We start from the raw sequence: 21216 nt of genomic DNA on the forward strand, positions 1-21216 counted from the left end.
ATATCGTTTGATTCACTAACGTATAGAAAAGAACATCTGTAATTGCCACGTGCTAGAATCCTGCTTGTTAATTGTTGAAAGTCAATCAGTAATCGGTTTTCGCGTAGCTAAAATAATTTACTAATTTAAATATAAATAAATCTAGAAAGAATTGCGTAGACGTATCGCAGACATAGTTTTTCAACGTGTCGTGTTGCTCGTAATCGTCCTATAAGGTTTGAACTACGTATTCAGATATTTTTGTCAAGTGTTCACAGCCAACATCTAAAATAAGATTTCACGTATCTCTTTTTCCATTTTCGCTTTTATATTTCATGTTTTACGCGTTACTGGTAATAAATCATATTTGAACATATTCGTACATCATATACACTCCTTAATAGTACGTGGTCAATTGTATATCAGTGATTATTCGACGAGCCATGCATTCCGCGACACTATCGCGGAACTTTAAAAAATAACTGAGTTAAGTTTAGAAGACAATACCATTTTATTTAATTCCCATGTTCTCGATAGTGTATCCTTTTGCAGCTTTATTGAAATAAATACTGTGATCCTGTGTCATCCAAAGAATTTCGAAGCTTTTTCTTGTAGCCATTTCATACCGTGGTTTCTGTGAACTTTGGCACTAGGTTTTAGTCTACTTTCACTGCATACTAAAATTTATATCGTTTCCACGTCTAAATGCAAATACAAATTATCTATGTAAATGGTATACATACATTCGTGTATTAGCACAAGTGTCCTGCACCTTCGATACAAATATGATTATATATTCCAGCAAAATCAACTTGCTGAACAGCGAAATTAAGAGTTTCCCGTCCAAATGATTTAACAAGTACAATTTTAAATCACCGCGAGACACATCCAATATGAAAACGTCGATCGATTCTATTATACTGAACATATATCTACTCGAACACGAAATTTTAAAACGTTGAAAGAGCTTTAAGTCAGCATTACAATTTATTGTCGTAAAGTTACTGCAAGGATCTTCAATATCGTTATTCTATTTCCATGTGTAACACGTCTTTACAAATATAGAATTTCTGACCGAGTCTGCTTTCCAATTCCCTTCCGCGCTGCCTCTCATTACGAATGGTGGACTATATTTCGAATGCATAATGCAATTATATAATATATGTATCGCATTGTCATATTTCAATGTAGCATAGAATAATTGAAGATCTTTCTATATATATAATGACTACGACGAGCCAGGACCTCCGTTAAATCAAGTAAAAATTATACATAACGTTTACCATTTGTCTTTTAATATAACGAAGCCTTGTAACTAATAAATGTAATACGTACATTACTGAAAAGACTGACATTGTTAAATTATCGAATTACGAATTAAATGAAAATATTCGTTCTCCAAATATTATTCGAAACAGACGGTACGTATTAGATTTTATAGTCGGCACATAGAAGCTTCTCAAATGTATACATTTATCAGTTGCACATGTAACATTACACATAAAACGACAACGCCTGGTTTACCAATATTAATTAGTCTCTATAAATGTTTGCCGACCAGACCTGGCAAGGCGACTCGTGTGTTCAATGGTAGTGGTCCCGGACTAACTTCTCCCATCACAGTTCCCAGCTGCCCCACAAAGTATTAAATACATAAAGAATCTGTCTTCAGATCCTCACACATTATTTAGTATACCGAATACAATTATTATCAATTTTACGTATGTCCAAGATCCCTGGGTAATTCTGACAGAATCAGATATAATCATACAAGGATCGTATTTATAACTAATGTATTTGAAGCATAATTTATTCCTACGTACAAGTGTCGTACTTGAAACGAATGGATCAACGAATAAGGAGAAGGCGGCTTCTTGGATTATTCTACACGACAATACTGTTTTTTTTTAATCAGCACAGACACGTTATCTCGCCTGCTCCTTATTATTTGATTCTTGATACAATACTTACATTCGACCTTTTGTTGCCAATGTCTTTCGTTATCCAAAATATTAAACAATATTTCCGAAAAAAAGTAAATAGCAGAAAAATATAAAGAACATTTATAGAAATTATAGTACAACAATAATACCGTAATATTCGACACCAGCAATTTCATACTTATACGTATGTTGCATATGCTCAAATTTTCTGACTCAATGTCATCTGATTGCGAGACGTTGATCGCAACGTATTTGACGAAATTAACATTCTCTTCGACAGAGAAAATTATAAATGTTATAAATTAAACATACTGAATTAAGATTTGTGTGAAGCAACGTGTGTTAATGTTAAGTAATTATAAACATTTATGGCATATTGGATAGTAACGAGGATACCGCTGGATGCTTAAAATAATTCGAGCCAAATTCCCAAAAATGTATACAACTTAATAAACTGTATTATACATTCACTTCTATAAATGAGTTCTGTTTGGAGAGCCCCTTACATGTGTCTGTGGAGAAACCAAATACAAATAAGCGATACAGACTAATAATTAAATAAATATAAAAGAATATGTACAGTACGATTGATAATACGTAATCAAAATAAGCGCTTGCTTTTATAAAATTATAATAGACATAAAACGTTGCTCGTTCAGTGGAAAAGATCGTTTGCCGATTGCACAGTAGTTTAACGTCAATTTATCCTGTTTTACACAGAGTGCCGTAACACTTGAACATTTTTCTTTTTTATATACACGCATTAAATGAACTCGAGCACATGTGCATAAAATCATACGCAGTGCTATGTGAACAATACACCAAGAATTAAATATTAAGAGGTGAGTGTAATCGCATAGAGGGGGATCTGTAAATAATGTATGAAAAGCGGGTGTAAAGAATTGTTTCTAAGTGTTTCTACAGTAGGCATAAATAGTGTGCAAGCGGCAATTTATAAAGAGCATGTTCGACGTGAAAATGAATGCCTTGAATGGTAATTTGGTTTCTCAGGCAGCATGCAATAACATCCATTGTAAGTGATAGACACAAATCAGGTCCTTCTCCAGCATATCTGTGTACAAATAAACTAAAGAGAGACTGCAGCGTAACGTTTCGTCCGTGAACGGAATATAATAAAAAGAATTTTTTAATGGAACATACTGAGAATAGTTTGAGAACAATTGACTGAACGCTGAAAATTATGTTTAATGTTCAATTACAATATATTTTACGATCGATAATTTCGTATAAATTCTTGGTACAAATGAAAGATTCAGGAAATTCTTTACCCTACTTACATTAATACTTTCAAAAAAATCACGCTACGTGTACCTTTGAAATCTGTTGTTAATGTGTACGTTGCATTTACATTAAAAACACATCACATCGATAATTTATAAGTACCTACAGCACAATTATTCTCGTTGCATAATATTGTATTACTTCAACTTATTTCTAACATTTAAGAGAAGCACGTACTAAACGTAACAATTTTAGACAACATCGATCGTGATCGTTGACACGAATTAAGAGATGTCGTTTTTAAATAAATGTGCGCCAGAAACAAAAAGAAATGAAGTAATAAAAGATCGTTTCAGAGTACAGGAACGTTCGACAGGAATTTCGTTTAACATCAATAAGTACAAACAAATTAAAGGTATCATTAAGACGTTTCAGTATATACAGAAGTAACTATTTCTTTATCGTTTCTCCTACCCCCAAATATTGTACAAAGTATTTAAAAATAACCTTCACAAAACATTATTTTCAATGGCTTCTGTCTCGTTACAACGTTCTTAATGGAATAAATCCTTCCATTCCAATGATTCTTAGGTCCTCATCATCATCATCATCATCATCATCATCATCATCATTTCTTTTTCTCTAAAAAAATCGTTAAGAGCGCGATCAAATGTAGACTAAAGAGATCGCTCTACGTTGATAAAGAGTATATAAATTTGATGAAGAACACAAACTCTCAACGTGTAAATTAACGATAAATTATATTTGAAAACCTCGTTTGTAGAACATCAGACATTAAACATAATTTTCGAATGAAACGAAACACATACACATATATATATATATATAGAACGGAATAAGAATTTTTCACACTTAATCCAGGTAGATTACGTGAAGGAGAAAATGTCAAAGTATAGCGTTACACACACACTGATCTTCAAATGAATCCTAATCCATTGATTCTTAATGCGTATATTACAGGTAATTTAACGACTAGAACAGTTGCATACATTTTCTCTTTTGCATCTCGTAAAATAACTTTGGTAAGAAGACTATGTACGTATAATAAACTCATGCCCGTACAACAGCATTTCAAGTTCAGTATATTTCATGACTAACCGATTGTTTTGCCAGTGTAACAAGACACCGTCAGTATCGTTAATGAACCGTAAATCCTAAACGTTACAGTGATACACAATAGTATTCCACTTTATATACCGTTACATTCTTCTCACAGTCAAATTCAACGTACACTACAAAATAGTTTGCAAAAGAAGAAAAGATTCATGTGATCTTCCGTACGCGTATCACTGTACACCTTTAGTGAAGAAAAATAAGATTTCCATGCATATTCTGTACATTTTATATGAAAGAGTTTAGCACAAGCGAGTTACTTATAAGTTAGTAAGGCATAGTCGACAAGTGAAATTTTTGTAACTGCTGATGGCCACAAGAAGCTCGAGACACTAAGAGACACCACGTAACGCCGGAACTTGGTATTGCTTTCATATAAAATGGAAAGGCTATGTTGTACAAGTGTTTTCCTCCTTTCGTTTATGTAAGTGGTACGACAGACAGATAATTTGGAACAATGTTCAAACTGTGATTACACGAAAAATTAAGTACAAATGATACGAAAGTTCGTTCATACCGATGTAAGAAATATCGTTTTTTCTCCCACGCAAATATTTATACAAAATTTCTATGTCCGTATATCCAGTACTTCTACCTTCTGTGTAAATTAAGGATTACGTAAGGTTCGTCTGGATTAGTGGCGTCTGTGCTGTTAGGCTGATAGCACGGATTAATAGTGTAATTGAGATTAGGTTGATGAAAACTCACCGGTTGAATACTAGTCCTTCGCCGCTCTAATTCACGATCTTCGAGGCAAAAATCAGAATCTGAATCCGCTTTTCTAACGCCTTCATCCTGGAACAGCGTCCATGACGTTAGACATCCAGAAGCCTATAACCGACGCAGTCGAACAACGTTCTCAATTACCTGCGTCATTTGTTGCGTCGTCGTCAGGATCCTGGCTAAAGGAGTGCAACAGACTGGCAATGTTTCCAACAACGTAGGCCTGGAATGGGTCAACAGCGGCTTCATGTACCGCGTATCGAAGTCACCCCAGATTCTAGCGAGTAACGCTTTTTCATTAGGTTTCGTGCCACTGCCTGGCAGTGCTCCATCCTGCATAGAATTATACTGTGAAACGTGAAGGATATTATGATTATCCATCCTGTATGATAATGATGCCTCTTTAAATTATTCATTAGGACATTACGCTCACAAAAGATAATTAAAATAATTAACTGAACAAATCGAAATGTGTATGCATGTTTCTCCTGCGTAATCATTTTAATTTATAAATTCCGAGTTATTATTAGGTATTAAAATACATGCTTGATCGTCCATCGTCATGTGTATCGGTATACCTTGTTAATCGTGTTTCCATTTAAATATACGTTGTTAAGATGGATATAAATATTTTGTACACTACTAGTCATCAACATACAGAATGGATAACAAAAATGATACAAAAACAAATGTCAAAGCGCATGCAGTTGGCAACTCATGGAAATAAATAAAATAACTTAAATAGACGCACATCCAAGCGATATTACTATCAAAATGTTAAACTTGGCAGAACGTTTGATTAAATAGAGCTGCTCGTTCAATAAAATTATTGTATACACATATGTATTAGAGAGATACACTTGAAACGTTCAAACGAGAAAACCAGGAACATCTTCATCGCTCCTCCGAGAAAACAGAGGATGAATTAAAGTATTGTCACGGTGCGATAATTAGTGGTCATTGCAAATATTTTAATAAGACAATGTTGATCGATGCGGTTCCTATCTTAAAATTCAATTCTATCTCTGTACTAACGACAGAAAGCAACTCGTATGGCACTACTTGGAATGTACGAAAATCATCATCGCATGGCTGCGTAACAAACAACTAAATGTATACTACAAAAAACTATAGAATCGTATGGATCTCTTAGACAAGACATTTGTGAAATGGATTTCTCGTGACCACATAAATAGCATAACTCAATTCTGGAATTAATATGAAAACGTACCGGCGGACTTCTCTCCCTACGCATGTCCAGATCTCCAAAGCCACCTTCGCCACCGGACTATTAACATTAGTACGTTAAATTCCAGTATTCTTTTCTCTCTAGATCAATTGTTAAGCGTAAGTATTTAAGATCAAACAAAACAGTTTCGTCAATGCTGTTACAACGTAAGGAGACATGCTAGATTACCCAGCAAATTCAATTTCGGTGCAAACTGTACGATGATCTTTGTTATTTCTGTGCGTGAATGATCCGGTGTTATTTTGTAAGTGAAACTAGAAGACGTCTCTCTCAGAATCTTTCATCGACCGTTATTACGTGACGTTAAAAAGGTGCACCGCAGTAGTTGGAATAATTACGTGTGGGAGTGAAGGACAAAGAGTACAGAGGTATGAGATCAACCTCGAAGCTTTCATGCGTAAATACACTTGCTTTGTTTCTAAGGAAACATTACACTCGGCTACTTCGAATACTTTACGTACGTCAGAGAATCGTCTACGTACATAATACGAACAAAGAACCGAGGAAATCGATGGTCTAAACAGTCTCTACTTAACTCGTGTTTCCAATTAAAATTTGAAGACATATATAAACATGTATACACGAGATGGGATCAATAAAAAAAAATAAAAATCAATATTCCTTCAAGCGTTATGCTTTTGTGTATAGAGATGCTTTCTGATATTCAGAAATAAATTGTCCAATGAGGCTGACCTTATTAAAATTTTGCTTTTGAACACTCTCAACTTCAACGACGGTGAGTACACCATTCAAAGATTATTCGTTCATCGTTTACACACTGTAGCACGTATGCATAATAAATAAATAAAAATAACAAATTCAGTCTATGTTAATAAGCAACATGACAAAAATTATGTGCACCTCCAGCGAATCTATAAAACAATATGTATAACAATCACATTCATTTGAAACAAATACAGGAGCCGGTGCATAGATCCGACGCTCTTTCATTAAAAAGAGAGAAACAAAATCCGACGATCTTGCAAAGTAAAAGATCGTTGGATCGTATTACCAAATCCTGTATTAGTAATTAGTAAGCTAAGCTAAATTTTAACATCTATTCACGTTCTCGTTCAAAGTTGTTACTGCATGTTACTAAATATTCTACGTCTATGGTACATAAGAAATCGAACACACACAGTGTGTTAATGGTTATATTATTTCTGTAAGAAGAAAACTAGTGACAGTACACTGATTCGTGACAAATTCGTGACACTTACACTTCGCATCCCATTGTGTGACAATCCTTCTATCTCTTCGTCTACCCCGACTCTGCAGAAGGAAACGATCGGTTTCGATAAACGAGGTGTAAAAAAAGAGATGACTGTAAGAGTTGATTCACACGTACGGTATATTAAACCAGCTCAAAAACTGGGTCGTCGCTCCGCCTTGGAAGATGACCGTTAGAATTACGATCAGGCTCGTCGTCGTTAGCATGGCTTGACGAGCATCAGAGACAGTGTTCCTAATAGCCAGAGCAAAACTCATAGCTCCTCGTAAGCCAGCAAAGAACAACATGTGTTGATAGTTCAACGATATCTTCGGCTTACGAGCTAGGTTCAATATAAAAGACAACGGATACACGTTAGCTGCGCGACCTAACAACGCGCAAAGCTACGACAGGGTGGTTAAGGATCTTACCAAAGACACGCGAGTCGTAAAACGATAATTTCTATAGTACGATATAAGGATACGAATCCTGCGAAAATGAATCCTGGATCGAAGTGATGTTTCGGGAAAGTGAACATCGAAACACCGATATAGCTGAATATGAAGTTCTCAGCTAAAAAGTTTAAAAGTTCGAACAATTGTTTCGTCCGTTGACGTGAATCCGGACTTAAATTGTTATACGTGTAATGTGCTTGACATATGCCGCAGAACAAGACAGCGACTACACCTGTGTTTAAACAATTGTTATGGAGCGATGAAATTGGATGTAATTGAGATTTTTAAATGCTGTAACGGGACGTTACCTGTGAGGTCGGATGCTTCGGCAATTAAGAAGGTACTGTAAGACATCAGAACGAACAATGCCGATTCAAGAAGAGGAAAATCTCTGACCCTAGTAAATTTAGTTAACAAAGCAGTGATACAGCCCATGGTGGCACCAATGAACAGAGACAAGCTGAATATTCCAACGAAATCGCCGAACGCTTGGAAAAATGCTACGGTTTCGAATTCGCCTGACTGCGACTGATAACGTTCCCCATAATTCTGTATGGCACTGTAACGAAACATATGTACAACAAATCGTATACGCATTTAATTAAAATTACGCGTGAAAATCATCGATACGTATTTTCGTATACATACCCACTAAGTACAATCGCAACAGCGTCATTTAATACACTTTCTCCAAATACTAAAGCATATAAATTTACATCTACGTGTAAATCATTGAAAATAGAAATTATTGTCAGTGGATCCGTGGGAGATATTAATGCACCAAAATATAAAGTATCCAAAAATGTAAAATCAGAATGATGCGGTAGTAATCGTACAAAGGCATACATCAAAGCTCTGGAAGGAAAAGGAGACGACGTATATATACACAAAACGAACGTTTGATTAAAGAAAAAAAGTATGTCCTCGTGTTACAAGGAATATTTCATTTTATCTACAGCCTGTGAGGAAAGTGACAGATACGTTCAATCTAACTGACCTATGGACGCAGAATTATCACGACAAACATTTCACGCAAAAGCTACGAAAGAAATGACCGATTATCGTCACGAGAAATTATATTCCTACTGGTTACACTCATGTACATAACAGATTCCTCCTTATTAATAACTTACCCAATAACAAAAGCTGATATAGATGTACCAATTAAAGCATACATAAGAATTGCTCCCAAATTTCTAAAGAAGTATTTCTGAAACAGACAACAGAAACGTAACGTGACCGTACGTAGATCTCGATTGTTCATCACAGCGTGATGTTACTTACTCGTTTCAAACTGTACCCAGCGTGAAATATGATCGGTGGCAGAATAATATTGAAAAATATCTCAGGATCGAAAGTAGCCTGTTAAAATGTTTTTGTGCCCTTTTATTCATGATTCAGTTTTACTTTGACAATACAAACGACTGCTACTGATATCGAGAACGACCATTACCTTCAAGTCTATCTCGTTATCCTGCTTATAAATCTCTCCTCTGAAGGAATAAGCGAACGTTTTATTCTTGATGATGCCACCTCCTTTGTCTTCTGGAAAACGTAGCCATAACGTGTCTGGAGGAACTGATTGATTATATTTACTGCTGTTGTCTGGCACAACGGGCATGTGGAGAATGGTACTACTCGACGTGAAGCCATAACGAATTATTGCTCCAATAATTAATCCTAAAAGATACCATTACATGTAATCACGTCTGTCCTTAACGTAAATTTTCGAAACTGCGTACGGATGTACAACGTGACATGTAATGTTCAAACTTCTTTGTATGTATACATAGATACTTTCGTACTAGTTCAAACAGAGACATTAATCATCTAAAAGCATTGATCAAAATTCCATACCTGATACAAAGTATTCGACTTGTCTTGTAATAGATGCAAGTTAAATATGTACTTTCATTTCACGCGTTAATCGCATATAATCTTGTCGATAACATCGGCAATTAAGTTTTAATAGCATATAAAAAGGATATTATACAATGCGTTTTCCTAAATGGATAGATATCGGACAGGTATATATAAAACGTATAAACCTGTACACGTATAGGCGAAATGAAAAGCTATCGTTATAAACAACGATCGGGATCGAAATCTACTCAATATGCAATCATGTCTAGTTAATGTAAAAAGTGAATGATAGCAGACGACTTACCGTAAATGACAGCTAGACCAGTTTCATGGAGGAACCTAAGACGACGGTGCTTAAATGTCCATATTGTTAAAACAGTTAATATTAGTAAAAATGTGTACAATAACAGATTCAAACTATCGAGCCTATGTAATAACTGTGCTTTCGCGTCTAATTCAATGTCTGTCGCGGCTCCATTACACAATTTTAATAAGAAAATACACGAAATTCCGAGGAAAAGGATTCCTCTGCCACCTCTCATTGCCATCTTTACTCTCTGACTCTCTGACAGTTGTAGTGCGCATGGGTCAATACACGCATATTACTAACAATACTCGACGGTGCGACGGTGCGACTGCGACGACCGACCATGGTTGGTGCGACGTTGCGACGGTACGACGGTATGACGTTTTATAGTTTATAACATTTATATAGCCATACGCGATTATCCTGATAAAATCTATGTCTTCAGGTCATTGAGGAACAGTGCGGAACAGTAGTATATGCTCTACGACTGGTATAGAGTTTCATGGATTACAAATCCTTTGTAAACGGATAAATCCACGTGCTTATGATCGTGTTACCCACTACGTTCATTTTTCGCGTATGTCAAACGGACACATAACGTGGTCAAAATATACTAATCACGTGTGTTTTTAACATAAGAACCATAAAATGCGTTGACCGTAAGGGTACTCGTTTGGAATAATCGGAATTAAGTCAAAGACGGATAATGCATGTGAATTTAATGAGTAACTTAACATAAAATTCTGATAGATCTTTATGAAAATTTTTCGAACAAAATGTCATTCTCTACAAGTTTTTGGAATATTACCAAATCGTATCGGAAATTATTATCGAAATATCCGTTAATTACTCAAGCGGTGCAAGCTGGTAAACAAATAGATACAGATGCTTCGAAAATGCCGAGAATCTGTGATCTTTCACATAATGTAAAATAATAATAATTTGGACAGGCACTTTAATGGCACTTGGAGATCAGATCGCGCAAAACGTAGTTGAACGACGACAATGGAAGGATTTAGATTTTGTAAGGACAGCACAGTTTGGGAGTATTGGATTTTTTGTAGCTGTAAGTAAAAAAGCTGCCGATGCAAATGTGCTTAAAATCTCCATTTCCAATTGTTCGACGTATCATCCCCGTTCATTGAAATCATTAACAATTACGCCAACATCTTGTTAAATACGCCATTTAATGACATGCACGATACATATTGTTGCGTAAGATCGCGTAATGATTGTTGCGTACAGCTTACGTAAATCATGTGGCAGGGACCTACTTTGAGAACCTGGTATGGAATATTAGACAAACGTATCGGTTCGAAAGGAGGACTCGTAGTGTTAAAGAAGGTGTGCTGCGATCAGCTGCTTTTCGCACCCTCTTTCTTGGCAGTTTTACTGTCGACAATCGGCATTTTACAAGGGAACGATTTAGAACAATTAAAAGTGAAGCTGCGCAACGAGTATCCCGATATTTTAAAGAATAATTATAAGGTAATACAGATTAATATAAATTGGCAATTTACTACTCAACTTGTACTACACATATTTAACTAGTTTCGTAAGAGAACAACTGGTGAATCCGACATTGTTTCAGCTTTGGCCTATGGTACAGTTAATTAACTTTTATGTCGTAAGTCTACAATATCAGGTTCTAGTAGTACAAGTAGTAGCTCTGTTTTGGAACACTTACATCTGCTACAGGACAAGTTTAGGAACAGAAAGATTGGTAATATAATGAAAATGCAAACCTATAAAAATATATGCTTTTCAAATACGAATGTTATTACTTGTAAATTTTATACTTTCCGAATACCAACGTGGCTCGAAAATGAGAGTTACAGAATTATGTCTATCACTAAATAAACAATATAGTATTGTAACGTGAAACACAACAATGACATTATAGTGTAAAAAGCATGTCACATTAAACATAATGTTCCGGTTTTACTTAGATTACAAAAAAATTTGAAAGTTATAAAAAAAACAAGACAATGTAAAATGCATTTGATCTGAGAAAGCTACTCGTTTACCTGCTAGCTACAACTTCCGATCTTAAAAGGACAGAATGTACGCTCCTTCAATGATTCGTGTTTAATCGTATGAATAAACTGTATCATGATCGGTTCCTTCGTCGTTAAGACAGATATCGTGTTTTTACAAAATTAATTCATGGAATGTTATTTTTCTTCTTTTCCGACCACTGAACCATAGTTTTTGAACACACAAGTTTAAGTGTAGTAAAGTACGTACAACAACATCTGAAGCGTACTAAAATAAATAAGAATTAGTTTCAAACTAATTACGATCTATTTAAGCTCGTCGACGTCAACAGCAACGTCTCATAGCGAGATATTCTCTGCTTTTGCCACTGCCGCAGGTATAGTTTCATTAGTCTTGGACGATATACACGTCCCAAGTAATTCCGGACACGATATTTCGTTAGATACGATCTTCTGTACTTTTTTTAACAAATCGTAGTTGATGCGTTGCGTTATTACGGAATCCTGTCTGTATCAATGAAACGTAGAGTTAAAGATGTGGGAAAATGTTTCAAACGTTTTTAAAAATGTTACGCGTCTGTCCGAAAAGGAGTGCTTACTTGTACTCTGGGTGTGAAAGAACTTCCTTCCTCAACCATGCGGCAGTCGTTAGTAACTCGCCAGAGGCTCTCTTTTGGATTAATTTCATGTATCCTTGTACAGTACAGTGAGTATCAGCATCTACGTCCATGCTTGCTAAATACGAATTCACTAACGGTATTAAACCAGGAAAGACTCCGTCCTGAAATAAAACAATACCTTTAAGTTCGTTTATACTCCATCGATTTGCTTCGCTCCTGAAAAAGAGGCGTCGTGATACCTTTCCATTGATGATTTCGTTAACAGTGAACTCGGTATATTCTGGTTGTCCATCATCTTGCTGTTTCGCATCCGATGTAATGTCTCGGCGGAACCAAAATTTCTCTGCTACGACGGCGTTCCTTCTTTGAGCCCGGGCCATGTTTTTGTCGACCTTACTAATAGGTATCAAAAGGTTCAGCTTGTAGCTCAAAATGACCCTTGTCAAAAGAACGATGAAACAGACAATTGCAGCGTTCTCGAAATCAGTGATCTGAACCTCGCACGGACGGAATTCCACTCGCCACCCTATAGAGGAATTCGGTGGCGGTGGCTTAAATCGCATCGTTTGCCAATTCGTCGATTGTATATTCTGAAACGATCGATTTATGTGTTCGCATCGTACGAAGTCCTATTTTTACGGTCACGATTAGTAATAACGACGATAGTTACTTCGAAGTGATCGGTATCCTCCGCATCGTTTTGATTTATTTTCTCAGAAAACAGAGATACGGTGTCCCTGATGAATAAATGTGCTACGTGTTGCGCGAGTAATTTATCAATTCCATTGTCTAAGAGCTGTTTATATATTTCATCGTCGTACGTCAAAGGCACATCGTTGTATTTCTCTCCTTGTTCGCTGAGGTACGAATCGATGGAATCGTATCTAGATTTACTTATTCTAAATTTGTTTTCCTTCAGAGGCTTTAGGCCACGTTCCTCCCGCGTTCTGCAGTCAACAGAACAAGATATCACGTTCCATCGACAATCGACGTCGCTTATATATCCTCGGTAAAACGGGCTGGCAGCAGTTAGAGCCAACTGTCGAATGTTAAACAATTATTCTGTAAAGTATACGCGAAAGTATGTGCTAATTCCAGGCCGTCAGAGTTTGTCGAAGTATAATTATTCTCTTAAGAGTTACTGACCATTATCGGACACAACGGTGCTAACTGGTCGTACAACGTCCTCGCTTCTTGTATGTTACAAGCCTGGAAAGTCAGCTGTAGACAGCAACAACCCATCCCAAAACCCATAGCGTCCATGTAAATGTGATCTTCTTGTGCAGCATAATTTGATTCGTCGTCGACCAGATTACTGAAATCTTCTTTGAACGGTCTTGGTACATTTTCATCTTTGTAAACTGTAAACAGATGGATCTCGTGTCAAGGTTCAGAGACACGAGCAGGGGTAAAGCGAATGCTTACTAGGAATGTTTATGGCAACTTTTTCACCGCGTCGTTTCCTTATGTTTCTCGTCAATGTTTTAAATCGTGGATGACCTGGATAAATAGCTTCGTCTGGGAAAAATAAACTTCTCGCTGCCCCGTCGTCAGGAGTGGAGCGCGTGGGAGGATCAGTGAAATCTTGTGCCCCTGTTCTATAAAAATATATTTCACATACTGTCGATACGTATCTGACGAACGATGTTCCAATGTACACACAAATTTACACACCTTGGGAAATTGGTTAAAGACATTAAAACTTCATTAGGTCCAAGTAACTTGGACGCTTCTTGCCTTCTGTATCTCATGTTAGCTTCGACAATATTAAAGTGGACCAATAGACCACCGTACGGTTTCCCCGGTGTTCCCTCCAACATGTAAGCACCATATTCGGGTCTCCATAACGATTTAATATTGCTGTGGAAAAGTGATATCGTTAAACGCGTTTTAACATGAAATATAGACATATGTACTACAAAATAGATTTGGGATTAAATTCTTTTCCGAAAGGAAGAGGCTTACTCTGGATCACTTTGTTCTTTCTCATTTAAGACCTGTAGTATATCGGCAGCTCTTAAACTAAGTTTCGCAGTTTTTGCTTCATCATCAAACTTAACGAGTACGTATTCCACCTGTTTTGAAATCAATGATTTATTAGGAATTAAAAGTCTTTTATCAGGAATATTAAAATGGTCGCTAAGGTTGGATTTAAACCTAAGCTGAGTCAGGCTTAGCTCTAAGTTATAGGTGGAGAAAATTCAAGGTCGTATCTTGTAATAGTTCCAAGAGCTACAATTGCCTGCAACATTTATTGCTTCAATCAATAATCTTATCAAGAATGCCATGTAACCCCGAGCAGGAAACTTATATATAGATAGCAAATAATATTAAAATTATACTATAAATAATCTAGAGAAGCGTAGAAGGTTGATCTTTGTAGAGTTAAAGATTAATTGTGGTCATTAAGGAACGTGAACATTTTCTTTATAGCAATTAAACGTTGTGCAACAGAGGCACGCAGAACTCTCTGCTATAGAGTCTATCTTAACTTAATTTCGCGTGACATTGCACGGTGAATTTACGAATGTTGTGTAAGATGTAGGAAACTGAGAAATGAACATTACCTCATCGCCCCATTTGAGTATATCACCCTGGCGGTCTCTGAGTCTCTTATACAGGTTAATAAATTGAATAATCCCATGTTTTCGAACGTGATCAGCAAGATCCTTCGTTTTTTCCCAATCTAAAGGGCTGCCCTCGGATAATAAACCCATGGTTGTACAGGTCGATCTTAAATTATTGAGTAGCTCTTCCTTTTTTCAAAAATTTAATGCTTGAAACAGAATTCGCGCAGTATCGACGGTATCGACTGAATCCGATTTGAGCCGAGTTGCACCGAGGCACAATTTAACTAGATGATCAAAATTCTACAGTGTAATCAAGTGAAATAAAGCACAACACCATTCACGCGTCGTACAAATGCAAGTACATTAACCACACCACGATCCTCTGGCTCTGAGCAGTTCTGAGTCTTGTACGAACTATCCCGTCACTTTCGATGGTTTATAAATACAAGATAATCATACCTATACCCTCCTACCGCAACTTCCGAGTAACAAGCGTTTAGAGGCTCGGAGATATCAGCTTAAAATACTGTCAAGTCATGTTTGCGCGTATCGCTGAAACTTGAGTAACCGCGTATTTACACAAGTAATCATTGTTTTCTTTACAAGTATATATCTAATGTCAGAAAGGTAACATACATGTAATCGTTGGGATCAGTTTAAGCGATATACTTGGTTTTTATTTAATTCTTTCACTGATAGTGCACAGATGAGTAGTGACATTTTTTAAGTGCAGAATAGTCGCGTCCGCCGATTTTGCCTAGACGTATACCTATTATTTACAAATCATGCATCATTACCGATTATTGCATGCACACATTAGAACCGTATACTTAAACTTCGCAGTTACACGAGACGAGTTCATACCTTTACGTTCCCCATACTTTCGTATAGTTTAATCATCGGACAAGAACTTATATAACTTCTTTCGCCGAATAGACAATTTAACAATTATTCGTCTAGATTATTGCACCACAGTTTTTCAAATTTTATCAATGATATCGAGTGACAATTCAGTATCAGTTATATCACGTAGATAATCGCCTATATTATGTGATATAAAATGATGAAACTACACAGGAAAATAGGAAAATAACAAGGGACGGGGCTGGATTCACAGAACACATGTCAGAAATCATTTTTTTTATTCCAACGTTTTGAACACCTTCGAAGGTCTGGTTCGTTAACATTACGTAATCACATCACGTAACGGTATACGTTTTAATCGAAGAGACCGAATCCCATATCCTCGTCTTCGGACTCGGATTCCTCTTTCTTCTCTTCCTTCTTCTCGGCAGCAGGTGCTTCGGCAGCAGCCGCAGCTGGTGCAGCAACGGTAACTGCGGCAGCAAACTTGCTCGGGTCCTGTAAAAGTACCATATTCAGTTCGCACGAGGTACGTTCGTTTCACGTAAACGAGGAGAGCGACGTGTTCTATCAGACTGCGTTTATACGCTTTTCTCGACAAAAATTCTACAGTACCGGTGGGTTCCACTATTTCTAGTTCCGGCACTATCACGTAGAATTCTCAGACAAGATGTTCATCATGTCATTATTCAAAATAGACCGTTATTACGACGCTAATAAGCATGTAATAGATACTAACCTTGATGTACTCCTTGATCGTAGCCGCTTCACGGAATTCGACCTCGGTGACTGCAGCAATCGCCAATAGATTCTTGAATCCATTGGCAATGCTGTGAGGAGCGCTCGCTATCGTAGGATAGCCGATGGCTAGGCAAACGGCAGCAAGGTTTGCGACTCCGGCCATGAACTTCTCCCGGAGATCTTCCGGTTTGATGTCTAGAATTTCTGGCGCGAAGATAGTGCCAGAATCGTATACTTGTTCGACGATTAAACCGTACGAAAACGGAGAGATGTTCAACATGTTGAGGAGAGTGGCTTCGGAAGCACCTACTTTGTCACCTGGTTTCAAAATGTGTACATCGTTCTGAAACGTAATAACGCGCATTAGATTTTCGAATTGTTCGAGAAAGGAACTACATATTTGAAGCGACTCGTTTGCTCACAATAATTTCGATGGTACCCTTGGAAATCTTGGTAGGAATGCTCAGAGCTTGGAAGAAGGATGTCTTCTCAGGTCCGAGACCAGTGTTCTGAGCAGGAATAATTACGCTCAATGGTGCAATAGCACCTGCTCTGGCTGGTGCTCTGACCTTGTTCTCCAAGAGCTTGTCTCTCACTTCGATCAGATCTCCGCGAGTAAAGACGAAGCCAACGTTTCCACGAATATGCGGAAGGAGCTTTTCAAGCGCCGCGTTCCGCTCAATGTGTCCGCGGATCGCTTTTCTCATCATAGTATTCTTTCCCATTAATACTACGGCGTTACCGCGGAGAGACATGCGTATTTGTTGCATTTGTTTGGAACCGACATTGTCAGCACCCACGATGAAGCACTTGGGAAAGTCATCCAACAGTTGCTATAAAAAACATCGCACAGTTACAAGCGTGTCTAGACATTTTCATAAAATATATATATCGAAATATATACTTACAACGAGTTTCGTAAAGTAATTGGATTTCCACGTTGCCTTGTCCTCCCTGCCCATCTTGACGTGTGCGCAGGGACAGTATGATACAATTTAAGGACTGAAAAAATGATTTAAACTGATCAAAATCCGATTCACCGCCGATGTTATAAAATCTTCCCTACAAAAACTGAGTCAGACTGCACGCGTGCAATGTATAATCTTATAATTCGCACACAGATGGGTTCCACTATTTCTAGCGTCTGTGCGGTGCTCGAATTATCAGACGCTTTGTTTTATCATCATTTCGTTAAAAAATAAAAGCCTCATAAGAAAACGAATGTTCCGAGCATGTGTTTAAGACACGGATATTATTGCATTCGTAAATTTCAATCGTCTCAGTTACGAGCACGTGGAACGGTAACCTGGCAAATTCTTATTTATGTGAAAAAATAAAAATCCTATTTATTCTCCGCGTTCTTAATGTCGTACCGTGACGAGAACAGTGCCGTAAAGTAATTGTTGCAAATAGAAACCAGATAAATCGTAGTTTTATTACAGAAACGTTGAGACAAGCTTCCCTCACCTTGGCAAAGTTTACGGGTACAGTGTGTAGAAGAAGGAGGAAGTTCCGCCATATTTAAATTCTATTATACGAATAAAGCGGATGTGCTTCAGAGATATAAACGTCCAGCCGCGAAAATATTTAAAACTATTCATTTTATTAATTAGTTGTGAGAGGATAAATGAAAATACTTGGAAGTGAACAGTTCAAAAATAATTTATTAATTTTTTAAATCGGGACATGTACAATTTATTTAAAACATATGCTTCCCAAGCACATTTTGCGGTATACATTTTACATCTTATTCTTAATAAATGCAATAAATATAATAAAACTTTGTATCGTAAATGCAACAAGTGTTTCTAAGACGATCTCTGACATGTGTAAACAGTTGATTATCACAATGGCATGGCATCAAGTAAAATATAATCTCTACATAGGCAACAAAATACTTTGCTTTGATGATCGAAGTTTGATCTCTGTTTAACCAGACAATATATAAATAATTATACATTGACTAGTGAACGAAAATTAAATACAAAGTGTGTCTGTCTCGATCTGAAAGTACTACTTGAAAATCTCTTGATTCATTTCGATCCGTGCTGACAAGACTTGTTCAGCGCAGTTTTTTAACACGTTCAATGCAAAATCGATGTCGTCTTTGTCGAGAACCGCAGAAATGCAAAGTCTGAGGCTAGGCCTGGGTAAGTTTTTTTCTACTTCCAAGTAGACCGGAGTTATGACTGCTAAATTATTTTCAATACATCTGTCAGAGATACTGGAAAGCAGCTCTTGTTCCGTGGCACGATTCATTCTATTCTTCAAGTACACGTGTTTCACTGGGGATTCTGGAAAACTCGAACACTCCAGGCAATGAATCTTCCGAAGTCCATCGTTCATGGCTAGGCAATTGTCTTTCAACGACTTAAATATCTCAGGATTATTTTTCATGATCTCTAAGGAAGTGATAGCTGCAGCTGTTAAAAGTGGTGGTAAAGATGCGGAGAAACAATAACCGAGTCCAGACAGACGTTGGTGTTCAATAACGAACGACGTACCCACGCAAAAACCACCGATAGATCCTATTGCCCAATCTAGAGATCCTGCAAAGTACAACATGCCAATGTATAATAATAAAAAGAGTTTATTATTGACGTAAACGAAATGGTTTACCCATGATCATGTCAATTTCGTGTCTGGGAACTCCGAAGTGTTCAGTAACACCTTTTCCATGTTCACCAAGAGTTCCGAACGATATCGATTCGTCGACAAATATTCTTAGTTTATATTTTCTGCAAAGTGCAACCAATTCTGGCAACGGACAGATGCATCCAGTGTTCATATAAATGCCCTCTACTATTAAGAAACGTTTAGTTCTAGCTGCCCTCTTAGGATTTCTTTCGTCAAGCTCTGCTTGTTTCTTTAATAAATCAGAGAGATCGTTCACATCGTTATGCTTAAAGTAGTTGATGTTAGCCTTGGTCGCGTCCAGTCCTTTTTGTATAGCAAAATTCACGTTTTCATCTACGAATATAAGATCTTTACGTTTGCAGTAGGCTGCAATCGCAGATGCAATAGTGCTGAATCCGTACGAATATACGACTGCTTCTTCTGTATCTGTATAATCTGCTAAGCGTTCTTCCAGTTCAAGATGAACGTCGACGGTACCATAGAATCCACGTGGGCCACAAGAGCCAACTCCGTATTTTCTCACCGCTGCTATCGCATTTCTCTCTATTTCACTGTTTTCTGTTAAACCTAGGTAATTGTGCGTACCTAAGTTCAAACAATCCTTTCCATCTACCACTATTCTCTTCCCAGCTCTCGATGTGACAGATCTTGGGTTTAAAGACGGGTGATTCGTCTGTGGATTATTTATAAGCGGTTCGGGTCTCCATTCTGCGAGCTTCCTCTCGACTTCTTCTTCGGATGGTATCTTTCTATGATTGCCAAAATACTTTCTACCAATAAACCAAACGAACCAAAGAGCCAAGCATGCCTCTAGAAATATATGATACTGGGGTATGCTTCTCAGAATGTCCACAGGCTGAATAAATGTAAATTTTGTGTTCATTTCGACGGTCATACGATGTCCCGTATTTTATTTTATCGTTTGTTAATGACCTTGATTACTTCATAATGCAGACGTTGTAATGTAGAACACGATTGCAGTTAGACAGTTGAATGAAAAATCACTTTTTTAAATGAATACGTAAATTCCCAGTGCCAATGATCGTGTTTTGAAATTAGGTCGACGTGTCAAATTATTACGAAACTTTATACCGCATGATAATAATTACTGTTAAAAATTTAGCTAAAATTGTGACTCATCGAACGATAGTGGTCACTTTTTTCGAGGAACCGAATCAAATCCAGATGGCAGTAGTAAAATAGATCATCGTGCCGTGCGTTGAGGAACAGTGAAGTTCAGGTTTCAAGTTTCAATTACAAAATTTGCACGTCAATACACTATTCGTGTGCCATAATATATTTTATTCTCCAAAGAATCGTAGAGCTGAGGATGGTGTCATTTTAAATTTCAGCAATCCATGGCCGTGACATACCGGCGTTCAATGAAATCCCTGTACTCTCGTGTAACTACAGCCGGTATATAGGCACTTGTTCGCGATGCGTTTATTTCACGTAAGTATTCCAACTAGTACTCTTACACTAGTATTTCTTTGCCTTTGCGAACATTTCGTCTAATTTAAAGCGCATCGTATGTAGTACAATAATAATTCGGAATGCTTATTTTGTATCCGATTCTTTCATTCTTATTAATAACGTATCGCAGTTATAATTGCGGAACGATGGCGCGAAATCTGAAATATATTTTTTTCTGATTTTACGGATACGCCACGAGTTTGAACGTA

General features: G+C 37.1%; 5 protein-coding genes across 19 annotated transcripts in view; 1 reads left to right on the top strand and 4 right to left on the bottom strand.

Annotated features, from left to right (window-relative positions):
* The window catches only part of Nhe3 (Na[+]/H[+] hydrogen exchanger 3), a 12717-nt gene extending 2295 nt beyond the window's left edge, over nucleotides 1–10422 (bottom strand). The window contains exons 1-13 of one of the 11 annotated variants that reach the window (XM_018026516.2): nucleotides 10103–10422; nucleotides 9389–9615; nucleotides 9220–9297; nucleotides 9069–9145; nucleotides 8584–8790; nucleotides 8244–8494; nucleotides 7965–8167; nucleotides 7619–7884; nucleotides 7491–7542; nucleotides 6253–6309; nucleotides 5166–5354; nucleotides 4917–5093; nucleotides 285–1609 (exon numbers count right to left, since the gene is read on the bottom strand). In XM_018026516.2, the coding sequence (XP_017882005.1) occupies nucleotides 1520–1609; nucleotides 4917–5093; nucleotides 5166–5354; nucleotides 6253–6309; nucleotides 7491–7542; nucleotides 7619–7884; nucleotides 7965–8167; nucleotides 8244–8494; nucleotides 8584–8790; nucleotides 9069–9145; nucleotides 9220–9297; nucleotides 9389–9615; nucleotides 10103–10346 (2118 nt within the window). In that variant the 5' untranslated portion in view covers nucleotides 10347–10422 and the 3' untranslated portion in view covers nucleotides 285–1519. Of the gene's footprint in view, nucleotides 1–284; nucleotides 1610–1755; nucleotides 3807–3906; nucleotides 5094–5165; nucleotides 5370–6252; nucleotides 6310–7490; nucleotides 7543–7618; nucleotides 7885–7964; nucleotides 8168–8243; nucleotides 8495–8583; nucleotides 8791–9068; nucleotides 9146–9219; nucleotides 9298–9388; nucleotides 9616–10102 lie in introns of those variants that run through there. The other 10 variants (XM_026814484.1, XM_026814483.1, XM_026814486.1 and 7 more) reach the window with 10 other exon arrangements.
* On the top strand, nucleotides 10416–11989 carry Mpv17 (Mitochondrial inner membrane protein MPV17). 3 transcript variants are annotated; one of them, XM_018026533.2, is made up of 5 exons: nucleotides 10416–10479; nucleotides 10551–10972; nucleotides 11056–11171; nucleotides 11372–11593; nucleotides 11697–11989. In XM_018026533.2, exons 2-5 carry the CDS (start codon nucleotides 10882–10884, stop codon nucleotides 11835–11837), a joined length of 570 nt encoding a protein of 189 aa, XP_017882022.1. In that variant the 5' UTR covers nucleotides 10416–10479; nucleotides 10551–10881; the 3' UTR covers nucleotides 11838–11989. The 3 variants fall into 3 exon arrangements, with proteins under 3 accessions (XP_017882022.1, XP_017882023.1, XP_026670297.1); XM_018026534.2 differs by having other exon boundaries at nucleotides 10551–10682; XM_026814496.1 differs by having other exon boundaries at nucleotides 10438–10471.
* A 44-nt stretch (nucleotides 11990–12033) lies between these two features.
* Gclc (glutamate--cysteine ligase) lies at nucleotides 12034–16405 on the bottom strand. Of its 3 annotated transcripts, none has more exons than XM_026814490.1 (10): nucleotides 15929–16405; nucleotides 15752–15850; nucleotides 14688–14797; nucleotides 14397–14582; nucleotides 14148–14320; nucleotides 13869–14083; nucleotides 13393–13761; nucleotides 12962–13312; nucleotides 12702–12883; nucleotides 12034–12610 (listed from the first exon to the last, which is right to left on the bottom strand). In XM_026814490.1, exons 4-10 carry the CDS (start codon nucleotides 14540–14542, stop codon nucleotides 12442–12444), a joined length of 1605 nt encoding a protein of 534 aa, XP_026670291.1. In that variant the 5' UTR covers nucleotides 14543–14582; nucleotides 14688–14797; nucleotides 15752–15850; nucleotides 15929–16405; the 3' UTR covers nucleotides 12034–12441. The 3 variants fall into 3 exon arrangements, with proteins under 3 accessions (XP_026670291.1, XP_017882020.1, XP_026670290.1); XM_018026531.2 differs by having other exon boundaries at nucleotides 15290–15850; XM_026814489.1 differs by lacking the exon at nucleotides 15929–16405 and having other exon boundaries at nucleotides 15290–15922.
* Nucleotides 16406–16417: 12 nt separating this feature from the next.
* Nucleotides 16418–18431, bottom strand: RpLP0 (ribosomal protein LP0). The gene is made up of 5 exons (XM_018026532.2): nucleotides 18365–18431; nucleotides 17806–17899; nucleotides 17320–17730; nucleotides 16896–17240; nucleotides 16418–16654 (listed from the first exon to the last, which is right to left on the bottom strand). The coding sequence occupies exons 2-5, from the start codon at nucleotides 17857–17859 to the stop codon at nucleotides 16511–16513; spliced, it is 954 nt and encodes a 317-aa protein (XP_017882021.1). The 5' UTR covers nucleotides 17860–17899; nucleotides 18365–18431; the 3' UTR covers nucleotides 16418–16510.
* A 110-nt stretch (nucleotides 18432–18541) lies between these two features.
* Nucleotides 18542–20841, bottom strand: Spt-I (serine palmitoyltransferase subunit I). The gene is made up of 2 exons (XM_018026649.2): nucleotides 19517–20841; nucleotides 18542–19446 (listed from the first exon to the last, which is right to left on the bottom strand). Exons 1-2 carry the CDS (start codon nucleotides 20427–20429, stop codon nucleotides 18911–18913), a joined length of 1449 nt encoding a protein of 482 aa, XP_017882138.1. The 5' UTR covers nucleotides 20430–20841; the 3' UTR covers nucleotides 18542–18910.
* Between the last annotated feature and the right edge of the window lie 375 nt (nucleotides 20842–21216).

This window comes from Ceratina calcarata, unplaced genomic scaffold, assembly GCF_001652005.2.
Source record: "Ceratina calcarata isolate Rehan_Ccalc_2016 unplaced genomic scaffold, ASM165200v1 scaffold39.2, whole genome shotgun sequence".
Taxonomy (NCBI): domain Eukaryota; kingdom Metazoa; phylum Arthropoda; class Insecta; order Hymenoptera; family Apidae; genus Ceratina; species Ceratina calcarata.